Raw genomic sequence first — 13,423 nt, forward strand, 5'->3', positions numbered from 1 at the left:
AACCCGCCCGTTCACTCAGCCCGCGTCCGCCCCCGGCCGGACGCCTGCACGGCAGGACGCGTCGTAAAATTTGGTGTACGCTCAATCCGCACGAGCGAGTAGCACACGCACTCCGTTTGGACGACGTGGTTTGTTGATAGCTAGCAACAATTCGGCGGAGCAAAGGTGTTCCATGTTGGCGACTATATTTACCAGCAGGCGACGCTGGCATATTTTTGTAGATCTGAGTTCAAGTTCCCGCGTCACGGTGAAAACGCGTCTCTAGGATGTCACATTCTGTTCTGCAAGCACGTGTGCTATGTGATGCACTGGCGCAGTCATCCTTGTTACAAACACCGCCCAGACATCTTATCTGTGCCACCTTTTCAAAATGCATTGCAATCTCATCATGTCGCAACCTGGGACGTATTCTCAGACGGTTACATTTAAGGCGAGCTGCACCGGCTGGTTGAGCGAAACCTCTCGAATCGTCCAACGTGCCGCGTTTTACGTCACGCGAAAGTGATAGTCCAAAATGATTCGTCCGAGAATCCCCATATATTGCTATCTACAGGGCGTCCCAGCTAACTTTAGCCAGCGTTTAAAAATATGCGAATGCCACGTAGCTGGACAGATGTTGTTTGCTGTTACTTGGAGATACCCAGATTATTATTTTTTTTCATTCTAGCCAATTATATAATTAGTCGTAATTAACGAATCAACTTCTCAAATATTATAATTAGACTAAAAGTGTCAATGAGAAAATTGTAGAGCGACATGAAAAACTCCCGATACAGCTTTCTGTTGTTCAATGCATGCTACATAAAAGTGTTTTTCCGAGCGTGAAAGAAGCCCGCCTATGCACGCGAAATTGCCGCGTGACTGGCCGCTCGAGGCAAAGTGCCTCAATAACGATAAAGAACAATTCAAATGGAGTGTTTCTAACGCGGCCATAGCTTAGGCCTCGCGTCCCCGCTTCGCTTCGAGCAAGGGCCATGTTTGCCGTGAAGAGGTCCCACGCCGTCCTTCTAGGACCAGTCAGCGAGAGACGAGTAGGCACGCGGATGGCAAAGTTGCGAATGTTCGTCCAGACGACCGGACAGCCATCCGCACGCGGGCGGACGCAAGTAGGGTGGATTGAGCGAGTATAGGCCCTAATGGAACAGGTGTTCACGTCACTTCTCAGGGGGACAAAACAAATTTATCGGCCCTTCAACTCTGTCAAGAAGGACGAGCAGCGAAGCTGCGGTGTGTTTTACCTCAATCGACGCATCTATGTATATATAGGTATTATTATTATTATTATTATTATTATTATTATTATTATTATTATTATTATTATTATTATTATTATTATTATTATTATTATTATTATTATTATTATTATAAGGTCGCCTAAGCTACTATGACGTAACCACAGCAAACAACGCCAACTGGTGGTAACAGTGTGTAAGAACGCAGGTGGCCGTTAAACCGAGCCTCAACGCGAGAGACGATATGCGTTCAAAGGAGTGCGATATGCGATAGTCAAAGGAGTGCACGAAACAAAACACATTTGCTTGTAATTTGCGATTGAGCATACTTCCTAGATAATTATCTGAATGAAACTTGGAAGCACTAGAGTTTTATTCTAGTGGACAAACGTGGGTCTGTCCGTTTCACTCCCGCAGAAGCCCATGTGTTGACGGCAGACGGGAATTTCACAATATTTGCAACTTCACTGTGGACTACGTAATTATGAAAAGTAGATGAAACACGGCGTAATGTTAGAGTCGTCTTAGAGGCTAATTGTCATATAATTTGTGTCGGGATAGTTTCGATAAAACAAGAGTTACAGCCGTTTTCTGTAACCATGCTCCCTCCGATGACGGCCATGCGTTGACAGCATACTGTAAATATGTAACGTTTACAACTTCAGTGTGAGCTAACTAATTATGAAAAGTAAATTTAACTTGGCGTAATGACAGAGTCGTCTTAGCGGCCAATTTTAGTATGATTTTTGCTGAGATACCTACATTATATCATGAGTTGCAGAGCGTTCGCAAGAAACTGGAGACGAACATTTCTTCGTGTCGACGCGACGCGTAGACGGACTGACTCATAGACCACCGTGGAGAGTTATATCACAGAACACATATATAAACTTAGAGAAGGGAAACTGTACCTTCCACAGTGCAACGGAAATAAGAGTAGCGGTGGCGTTGTGAACTGAAATATGCGGCCGAGAGATGGCGCTGACGAAATCAAAATGAAGATCATCATTATTACGTATTGAGCAATATGGCCGCTACGGTAGCGGCTGGTGGGGTTCGTTGCGCCGCTCGCTCGCTGGTTTTGGGCGTTTTGCTACCACTTTCGGAGCGGTGTTCGTGTGTATGAAACTCTAAAATGACTAACGATAACTTTATTATATCGCCAGGTGACTGAGATGTCTCAACTGGCAAAAAAAAAGAACGTCAGACAAGTAAGCTAACATTGTTTATTGTCAATCCTGAATGAAGCAGTACATGGCCACAATTTTCGTACAGGTCAGGTGGAGCTAATGCTGTCAAGCACTGAGTTTACAACATACAGCAACACAGATAGTAATCTATTTAACGGAATTGAAAGCTGAAATCGAGCGAAGTTTTCTCTACGTGTTTGGCGTGCCGCTAAAGGAAGGACAACAATATTGTGCTCGGCTACACTCGTACTTGTGTTGCGTACAGTGCCGTTTGACGTGTTTCATACTATACGTATCTTGTCTGCCTTCGACGATTTCAGCTAGATTTAAAAAAGCAACATAAGAAGTGCTCGGCGAAGATGTACTGTCAGTAATTTAAGCTCGAGCTGCAATGTCGCATTGTTTTCGTAACCCATCGGCGATAGGTACTAAGTGCAGAGGGGAAAAAACGTTATGCTAAATTTTAGATCCCATATTGTGTGTTCTTGATATTTCTACTGCACATTTAGTGTTCAGGTGCAGCAGTAAAGGCTTTGACACAAGTGGAGTACTCGTAGGAAGGCGAGGAACGTTATGGAGACGACAGTGCTTAGAAGGACCTCTGCAAATATTGTGTATAAACAAAGACACTAAATAAACATATAAGTATGCCCAATTAATGCTCACGGATCCTTGTAAAATGCAATTTACGGTTTCATGGTAAAAAACATCTCGGTTTGCGTGTTCAAACAATGCAAAAAGGTTACAAGGAGATGGACACGTCAGTTGAGTAACAAAGGTCGGCAAGGGAAGCCTCACCCTGTAGCCAACGTTTCAACAATCAAACGTATTTGTGAGGGCAGTGACGAAGATAAGTTCCCACGCTGAGGCTTCTCTTGCTCGTCCACTGTTGATTGGCTGTATGTTAAGGCAAACTTAGAGTATATTCCAAAAAGTTTTTGTGAACACACTGTCCTCAGGTATGTCATCTGCTCTTTGAAGAGAAGGAAAAATTGATTTTATTGGTTTGTCATGTTTGAGAAGTGTGGAGTAGGCCAGTTGTGTGAAGTTGCTTCTTCTAGCCATCTCTTACGGTGCAGGGCTAGCCTAGTTACTGAATTCATGTTAACTGTACCTGAGCCTTTTGTAGTTAACAAATGAAAATGCAATATCCAGATCTAATTTTAATGCTATCACTTACCATCTTAACAACGTTCGCTTAGATTTGTCCTGTACTATAAATATATTGGTGTGCACATTACAAATAATTTAAATTGGACCAATATAGAGTATGTCATTAACAATGCTATTCACCTGCTCGGGTACTTACAATAGCAACTTTTCCAAAGCACTGTCTACTTTAAAACTACACCTTTACAAGATGCTAATACACTAAAAACTTGAATATCCATCTCCAATATGGGATCCCAGTCGCGTTAGTCTTACTACTTCACTTGAACTAGTACAAGATAACTCTGCTCATTTCATTCTTTTTAATTATAACCGTACCACGAGTATAACCTTAATGAAACTAACCAACACTTATTCCCCTAGCTAATTGCCACAGTCACCATGTTTCGCTATTTCATAAAATTTTCCGTCATACCACACTTCATGACGACTTCATACCGCGGCCTAAAGTACATTTCAAACTGCCTCGATCATCGAACTAACGCAGGAATTGATTCTTGCTACACGAAGTCTTTCTTTCAATCTTTGATCCTCCGTACATCTCAGGAATGGAACCACCTCCCCTCATGTATCGTAGCCATCACCGACAACAAGCTTCTTGAGCAAAACATTAGCTAACATTGTATAATCAGGAGAATTATTGTATTACCAGAACTCACGGCTCTTGTTCGTTTGTTTTTATCTACTGCTTTGTAACCACTTCCCTGTTTAATGGCATATGGCCCTGAGCGTACTTTAAATAAAAAATAGAATAATAAAGTGAAGAGTGACTGCCAGAGTTTCAGTGAACATGAAGTATCATTTGCTCAAAATTGCACTGAGTGGTTTTGAAGGCTTTAAAGTTCTTTGCAGTTTCATGTAACAAATTAACGCTATGAGGGAGCACGTTATACTTGGTGGTAATGCCGGTCAACCTGATTTGCAAATAGTAGATGACAGAGTTTGTGCATTACCAAGTAGAAGCTTGCTACATGACGAGAAAAGAAACAAGTTGGGACTCAACTTGTTACTTCTCTGATTGTCATAAAACGCCCTTAAAATAAAGTAAGCTTGTATGTCAAATTTTAGCATTCCCACTCGGTACGATACAAAACTGTAGGCTATTGCTTTCCTAATAGAGCTCACAGCCCTCTGGTAATGTTCCAAGCATTTCATGGTGAGGCACGCGTAATTCAAGAGGACATGTTGTCATTATGGTGACCGTTGAGCTTCTTATGGCTTGGCGTGGGCAGCTTGCAAACCAATAATCTCTCTTTTGTCCTGCTTCCTCAAAAGAGAAATCATGAAGCCATGACGAACATGCAAGCAAAGAATGGTGAAACAAAAGTTTGTCCAATTAATGAACAAATCACGGTTCTAGTTGAAATATTCAGAAACATACCTTGCGAGGATTCTGGCTCTGTGGTGACACATTCACTGTAGACTTGTAAGTCCACAGACAATAGAGTACAAAGTGGTGATCAAATATGAGCAGCATCTTGGAGGCTGGAGGCAAAAGAAGAACGCCTCAATTCCTATGGTGGAAGCGTGAGTGAGTTTGTGATTATTGTGTGACTAAGAACAGTGCACAAAACGCTCCGTGACATAAAAGCACACACGCACGCACGCACGCACGCACACACACACGCGCGCACACGCACACGCACACTACACTGTTTTGAGTGAGCATTTCTTTCAATTGTGTCCTTGTGCGGGCTGTACTTAGTGAAGCCACGATTAAATTTTTCCCAGCTACTAGGTAATAAACACAGTAATTGTAATCGAACTGTATCATCGGAAGCACACTTGCACTAATGTGCAGTGAATTTATCGCAGTGTATCATTCATGCAGACACAGCCAAAACTATTTATTTTTTTATACTGTACTCCGTGTTAGGAATTTTAGCAACGTGACAAAATAACAAGAACCTTGTTTGAATTGTTTTTCAAGAGCAATAACTTTATTATGACTTTCCACGTTGAAAAAAAATTCTCTACGTGTTTTTCTACCTAGAGTATCTGTTTTATGCGCCTCGCACCCGAAGAAATTGAAAGTTGAAAATGCGAAGCAGTGTTTTTTTACTCACCGGTGCACACTCCCACAGGCTGCAAGGTTAATCCGCTTTCTTGGGTAGTTTCCAGACAGACTGTGCTCGGTGCCAGCGATGAGTTATCACGCTAGCTGGCACATTTTTCTTTTTTTCAAGCAACCCATCATTACGCGGCCAGACACGGCAGACCACTGACGACGGAAGCCGTGTACGTAACCATCACGCCAGTGAAACGCCGCAGCTGATAAAGTTCACCGTCTTTAAGCACGTTCGCCAGGTAGCGGCTATCGAATGTCGGAGACACAAACTGGCTGATATGTTACTGTGGTCTAATTAAAAAGAAGCTGCGTGATGCTGCACAAAGGAAACGACCACCCCGTTCGCAAATATAGCCACCGTACAATTTGAATCGATAAGCGGCACGGACTGCAATCGATGCCAGTGAGCTGCTGCTTATCACGTGTCAGTTAGGTCTCAAAACCTTTATTTAAGTAATAAAACACAGGTTTTAATAACGTAGGTTTAATTTTAAAAATGTCTCTTTATTTTGCAAAAAAAAAATTCACATTAACTATGTTTGGCGGTTACTATATGTACATTTATAGATCCAATGGATGGATGGATGTTATGAGCGTCCCCTTTGGAACGGGGCGGTGGGTGGCGCCACCAAGCTCTTGCTATTATACTACCTAATGTCCTATCTATGTTAAACAATAAAAAAGAGAAAAAAAAACACTATGAACTACCCGACACAAATGCGTGTCGGGTAAATGCACAACAATATTGCATTAGGTTACTTGTTGCACCGAAACGAAAACAAGCAAGAACAAGTACACGGGGCACTTAGTTGTACCGGATTTAATTGGCGCTTTCATTAATGGTTCGCTTCGTATAGCTTCGGACATATGCGTTGTATCTGGATATAATTTTCTACCAAGTGTACATGTCTCGAGCACTGACCGGCTTGAATTCCGCACTTACAATAAGCGTCGATCGTTTATTCATTAAAATGTAGTTTTGCAAACATTGATTCATTAGTCAGTTAATCGCTGGTTATCACACATTTCCTGATGTATGCCGCAGTTAGCAATGCCGAAATATATATCTTGTGATCTGCACTACAGTGCCTTTAAAAATATTAGCTTGTCTCAATTACAGCAGATGAAATATGTATTCTCTGTGTCACCAACTGCTCAAAGTGTGGGCAGACGGCAGTTCCTGCACTCAGCCCTGGCATACAAGCCTGACACCAAGACAGCTTTGAGGTGTCGAAACCTTGTAATACATGTTATTATGTAATTCTGAATTTCCCTTTACACGCTCCTGTCATGCCTGTCCGTTTCTCTTCTCGATCCTCTAATTGCGAAGAAAGAGGCGAGAAGGACGATTGCCTGACCAGCCCCTCCACCCTTGTTACCGTTAAGGCCCCTCTCCCTTTTTTTGGATTTCTTGGAGACCATCAATGGTGTTTCCGCGAGAGGCTCCATTGTACCAGTGATAATTAAGGCGGTAGCTTTCTTTTCCCAATCTTTGACGTTACTAAGTCACATTTCTTTTCCTACTTCCCCGACTTTGGATGACCTGTCTGGTCTTGGTGTCTAGCGGAGAGAGTACGGATAAAGAGACGCAATGGAAGAAGACAACTAGTCGCAGAAGGGCTGCATGATTGGTTTGCGCGAACACTGACGTCACATACAACTCAGATGAGGAGGCACGCGTGCTAGGGAGGAGAATAATAGGTAGCAGTCGGATGGTGCGAGTAATGTGCCACAGCAGAATGGCCACAGCGCCCGCTCGGTGCGCATGCTATGCTTGTAGGTAGCATGTTCAGTCACTTCCCACTCTGGCGGAAAGAAAACAGCACCAGTTCTTTGCGCTCCCTCTAAGTTCTATAAGTATACATGAAACCAAGTATAGTGGCTGAGTCTCAGAGTGTAATTACTGCAACCACAAGATGCAGAGCCTGCGCAATGGAGCCATAGACAAATAGAAAATTGGATTTCATGGTATCCGAGGACATCTCAGAACATTTTCATAAGATCTGATTACTGAGCCAATTACGCAAAACTGAGCTAAGAGGTGAAACCTGCTACATACTGCTATATTTGGGCAATACGTAATTTGCGCCGAGTCTGGGCCCATGACGTCGGCTTTTTTTTTTTTTTTTCGGAGAAACATCTAGAATCGGTCGTTCCGTCTGCAATGCTAGTAGTGGCCGCTTGGCGTCTGCAGCTTACCATAGTCGTAAGTATAATTACCATTCGTGCCTCAGTTGAAGAAGATGCCATTGCCATTCGCAACCGTCTAAATCTAACCAACAGCTCGGCTTCAAAGACGTCTATCTCGACACCACGTCTCGTAAACGGGGTCGTCAGCATCGAGACGCGTGCCCTGCCGCGAACTGCGTTGCCGTTCACATCGCGAAGCGAGCGCGTGCGTGGAACATTTGCGCACATTCAAAAGGTTGGCAAAACGCGAAAACGGGCGAGCTTGCACAAAGCTTCACGTAATGACACTGAGCCGCGCAAATCGTCGTTCCACAAGTTTAATTACAATGTCGTTAGACCATAACGATCGTTGTGTCCCCCGCGCAAGCCAATGACATAAGTGCTGTACCAACACGTTTAGTTTCGCTAAAGAATCCGTTTGTGTTTTACGTGATGTCCATGCGAAAATGCCAGTTTTGTTCAACGCGCACAAATGATAAGAGCTCGCGGTCATATTGGGTGAACTCCCACAAAACTATACATGCGCAACTAAACAAAGAAAACTAAGAGAGTGTGGCTACAGAATGACGTGTGCTATTCAAGATGAGTGCATCTATGGCCGGTAACGTAGCCGAGTACTGCGATAATGAGCGAACTTGACGTTTAATGCAAGTGTGCGGGTGAAAGACATTTGGATTTCTGAAAGACGTTTCGATTTCTATAGAAATCAAAACGTTTTTCACTTTTCTTTCGAATGGCTACCGCAGCCGCCTAGCATTGTATTTAAACGAATCTATAGGCGCAAAAGCACGCAGCTTGAAAAAAAGAGCGCTAACAAAACAAAGAATCGTAAGGACACAGGTCCTCTTCGTCCTTGTCCTTTTAGCTCTGTTTTGTCAAGTATCAATATGCATCAATGTTCACCACTAGCCCAAGTTGCCCACCGGCCGGTAAAAGTACAGAGCTCAGATATGCGAACAGGAACATGCGAGCGCGTGGCCTTCGTTACCTGAAGTACCGGCTCATGATAACCACTTCCGTTATTGGCAAAAGCACACGCATGCGCCTTGCTAGCCGGACGGATACAATGGGCGTGGAACACACCCTAGTCGGTAACGCTAGCGCGTATCACAAGATGATGCTGCAGGCATCGAAGACCCCGCACTTGCGAATTCCTGTTAGCATGTCTTATCTCGAACAAAACCGTTTCGCGACGTCGTTTTCTTTCTTTCTTTCTTTCATTGATTCTTTCTTTCATTCATTCTTTTTATAATGTTGAGTTCCGACTGTGTGATAGCTATGCATTTACGTTGCATCTGTACAATCTGCGGAAATCTTTGATTGCAGAGCTTGACTTTATTAACGGATGCGCGACAAAGCACCTCCAGTTCAACGAACGTTTGTGCGGTGGAGTAACGGGGACACGTCAATGCAGGGAGTCCAAACTATTTCTTTTACTGTATCAGTTTTACAGCTTGTAAACGCTGACAGTTATACGGAAAGTGTGAACTTTTCATCAAAAATTATCAAACCGTAATGCGATATGATTGGCAAAGTCCAGGAAAAACTAGTCTTTTAATTGTTTTGCGGATTAGAAAAATAATACTTGGTACAATTACAGGTCTTCTAAGGTGGAAGTTCTGTAATTTGAGAGTTATTTGCATTACGTCTAGAGTGACTAGTAAGGTGTATGTATTCGATTACAATAGCGTTTTTTTTTTCACAACAAATGTGAATACGCCTCCTTGTGATGTTAAGAACAGTACATGTAGTACAGTTTAAATATTAAACAGAGGGCGAAATTCTTCATTCCACCCACCGCAATGGCCTGTGGAATTCTGCTATAGAGAAGAGCATGGGGTCGCGGTATCGAATCTCGGCTGCGATAACCAGGTCCCAGCGGGTGTGGAACACATGTACTTAGATGAATGGTATTGGGAAAGTGTTTGTTCATTATGAAACATGTGGTCATGGAACTAATAAACTTAGGCTTCTCCTCGGGAAAATGAATAGCAATAAGCGAGCTTCATCCTCTGAGATATCCTATATACAAGCGTGTGCATGCGCATGTGCACGTACCGGTTCTTATCCGAAAACATGCCAGTACTGTTCCTACTAAAATAAATATTTGTGTGGAAAAATGTGTGCCTGGAAACTTATCCGAAAGGTTGATTTACTGCTCCAAAGAGAGGCTTTAGCTGCTCCAAAAGGTGATTAAAAGTGGCTTCGACCAACCACACCACTGTGTGAGGAAGCTATCGCTTGACTTGGGCAATTATCCCCCGATATTTCCCGCCCAATTATGTTCTCTCTCTCCTCCTCTTCCTTTCCTCCAGGTGGCCGTGAGCAGCAAGCAGAAGGGCAGTATGTTCCAAAAGTCTGGATCATCTTGTCGCAGTCTGTCGCTAGGCGGGACCCGCAGCCGCCATTATCGGGGCCTAGTGGACCGGCTGCGCATCTGGGGCCGTGGCCTTCATCATGCACAGGTGCACCGTGACCTTTGGCAGCCGGAGGACCCGCAGGGGGCCCTAATCGTGGACAACTTCGAGTCTCTGGACCAGTGGGAGTGGACCAGTGGCGCGGCACACTTAGTGCAGACCCCTACGCCAGGACGCCTCGAGGGCATCCAGTTGCAGCCGGCTCCTTGCGGCTTCACCGTATGCGACGACCCTGACATGGTTCTCAGCTATCAGCGCCACTGGAGCCTCAGGGCACCTAAGACACTCAGGTGCGTCTCACGCGCCTCCTCAGCGCGTTCATGTCCATGTATGCATCTTGTTGTTACCGTTCATTTCTTCGCGTTCCTCTGGATCTCAGAGTAATTAACGCAGTTATTCCCACGTGTGCTTCATCTCTTGAAATCGGGAGTGTGTTTTCCAAAGGTGTATGTGCATGTGTATGTGTATGTGCATAGGAGTATTGTTAGAAACACAACCTCTCAAACACTCTCGGGTACTGTAATGAGTTTACCTCGGAAGAAGCCTATTTAAAATGTTGCAAAACATTGTAAATTTTTCCGTGAAACGCATTGAAAAGCGAGTACGTTAAAGCAGGACCTCGTTTAGTCACAAAATATGTTCTCCTCTGACGTACTGTATCTTTCTTCGGGGTGATTTCTTTCGCAGGTTGCAAAACAAATCAGCACAACTTGGAATGAACGTATTGCTGTTTGTCTTGTTGTTATTGTTATTGCTGTTTTTATTGTTGTTCAGGGATGTTTGTGACTGAGATGAACCTCGAAGTAATATTTCATAAATGAGCTGTAATTAGAAAGGAGGAGATATGACAGTGGAAAATAATTGGCGCAATTTATGCTCTCAAGTATTTTCATAACTATCCCTACAGTGTACTCTGTGTAGGAAGCCTGATTTGTACCACAGGGGACACTATACCAGTATGATGACCTTTCGGCTCTTGAACTTGACCTTGATAACTTGGAGGTAAAGTTCTTGGAAAATTTAATGCTCGTAAAACTATTTTATATCTCGTTTTTTGATCTAGCACAGGGTACAGAGGTGATGCCACCCGCCGTGGTTGATCAGTGGCTATGGTGTTGGGCTGCTGAGCACGAGGTCGCGGGATCGAATCCCGGCCGCGGCGGCCGCATTTCGATGGGGGCAAAATGCGAAAACACCCGTGTACTTAGATTTAGGTGCACGTTAAAGAACCCCAGGTAGTCAAAATTTCCGGAGTCCTCCACTACGGCGTGCCTCATAATCAGAAAGTGATTTTGGCACATGAAACCCCATAATTTAATTTTTAGAGGTGATGCTGACGTCCTAAAATAAAAATAGGAGAGCATGGTAACCGCTCAAGCCTCGTGACTCTTCGTGGTTGGCTTCCGTGTTTCAGGTACAGGGTTGTCAACGTCAAGAACTCGGACGGATCTAATCCAACTGTAACTGAAGAGCAGATTCAGAGGCAGCATGCAGCTCTAAACAGAGCTTTTGAGCCATACAACGTAACTTGGGAACTAACACAGGTGAGAGTTAAACTCCAATTTTTTTCTTTTTTTTTTACGTTGTGAGTAATAGCCGCTAGTGCGAACCCTTGACCAGTTTGCCATGTCATGGGTGCATGAAGGGCATATTGTATAACTTTGTGGGTGGGTTTATTAACAAACGTTCCAAACCGTCTGCAGCAATCGCTGTATGCATTGAACGCGATTGGCTGATGACGATACAGATGTGCTTTCGTCGTACTTTCACGATGGCGACACGCAAATTACCACCCTGTTCTACTAGTCACACAAAATATTCAAAATAATTCACCAGCAACATTAACTAGCCTCCTGCCCACAACTTCTGGGATTTTTCGCAACATCACACCGTAGGAGCCATCATGTGCCAGTAGGGAAATCATTTTGTATTTTAACAATTAGAGATCGCTTCGTTCTCTAAACACAGCATGCCAATCGAGCGTGCGATTAGAGACGCCGGTTTTTCGAGACACTCGCACACCGCTACACTCCTACTAAACTTGAGGTTCGTGACTGACACCGACGCCAGACCCATTTCTGTCACACATTCAGCACTACACGTGTTTGCAGGCGTCAGTGCTGAACAGCTCCTTACGACGAAGGCAGGTAACCCTAGGGTGCCCATCTTACAATCTGGGCGATGGCATCTGCAACCCAGATTGTCAACTTGTGGCTGGCGACGGGGGCGACTGCGACCCGCCCTTGGAGTCATGTGACCCCACCATGGTAGGCGATGGCATTTGCCACAAGGCGTGCAATCAGGCTGTCAACAGCTGGGACGGTGGAGACTGCTGCCTCTCGAGCGACAACAATGGAAACTGCTTGGACCCGGCATCGCCAAACCGGTGGGCAGCTATTTCGAACGTATAGCAAAACAAATCTGGAGCTACGCGTCGTGCAGTGTCCTTTACTCAAGAAAAAAAAAGTAAATGTCTTCTCTGTTTCACTAGATATAACAGCAATGACTTTCTTGCGTACGGCGCCTGCTTACTTTCACCAAGAAAAACACGTTTCGTCGTACGCTCAATGCTTATCCTTACAATCCTTTACTCTCTTTGGTTTTGTTGTTGAAGGAGCAATTGTATGACTGTTTAATCACATCTATTACGACATCTATAGGACATTGGTTACCGCATCACTCTTTTCAAATGCAGTCGCAGTATTCACCTGATCTGGTCGCGCCGCGCCATGCGCAGATACCACGCGGCTCTTGCCGGCACGGTATCACGCGCCCCACGACGTGACCCGTGCCCGACACCGCACATGTTGTAATATGCGATATCTCCTATCATGCATGCGCAGCCGCGGAAGCAGTTAAGAAAGAGAATACGAATCCCTTTGAGAAAAAAAAAAGCAGTCACTTCAGCCTGCGGGCAGCCACCTACGCTTTCACACTTTCTTTGCGCTATATCACAGCTCTCAGGGTCCTGACAAACACTTTTTTATTTCGACACTTTAGCTGCTCCGATATCAGTCTGTAACCCTTTTTATTTCCATTATATATTAACCGGTTTCTGGTTGGTTTATGGGTGTTCTTAAAAAAAAGCACTTCGGTCGTTCTTCTTGTTTCATTTTGTTTTTGTGTTGCTACTATGAATAAATTGATATCATGTGG

At 44.1% G+C, this 13,423-nt stretch overlaps 1 protein-coding gene across 3 annotated transcripts in view; it reads left to right on the plus strand.

Annotated features, from left to right (window-relative positions):
- Positions 1-13,423, plus strand: part of LOC142576875 (pappalysin-1-like) — an 86,830-nt gene that overhangs the window by 34,392 nt on the left and 39,015 nt on the right. For all 3 annotated transcript variants that reach the window (XM_075687056.1, XM_075687057.1, XM_075687055.1), the window contains exons 4-6: positions 10,166-10,557; positions 11,682-11,811; positions 12,379-12,653. In XM_075687056.1, the coding sequence (XP_075543171.1) occupies positions 10,166-10,557; positions 11,682-11,811; positions 12,379-12,653 (797 nt within the window). The remainder of the gene's footprint in view (positions 1-10,165; positions 10,558-11,681; positions 11,812-12,378; positions 12,654-13,423) is intronic.

The sequence above is a fragment of the Dermacentor variabilis genome, chromosome 1 (assembly GCF_050947875.1).
Source record: "Dermacentor variabilis isolate Ectoservices chromosome 1, ASM5094787v1, whole genome shotgun sequence".
In the NCBI taxonomy this organism is placed as follows: domain Eukaryota; kingdom Metazoa; phylum Arthropoda; class Arachnida; order Ixodida; family Ixodidae; genus Dermacentor; species Dermacentor variabilis.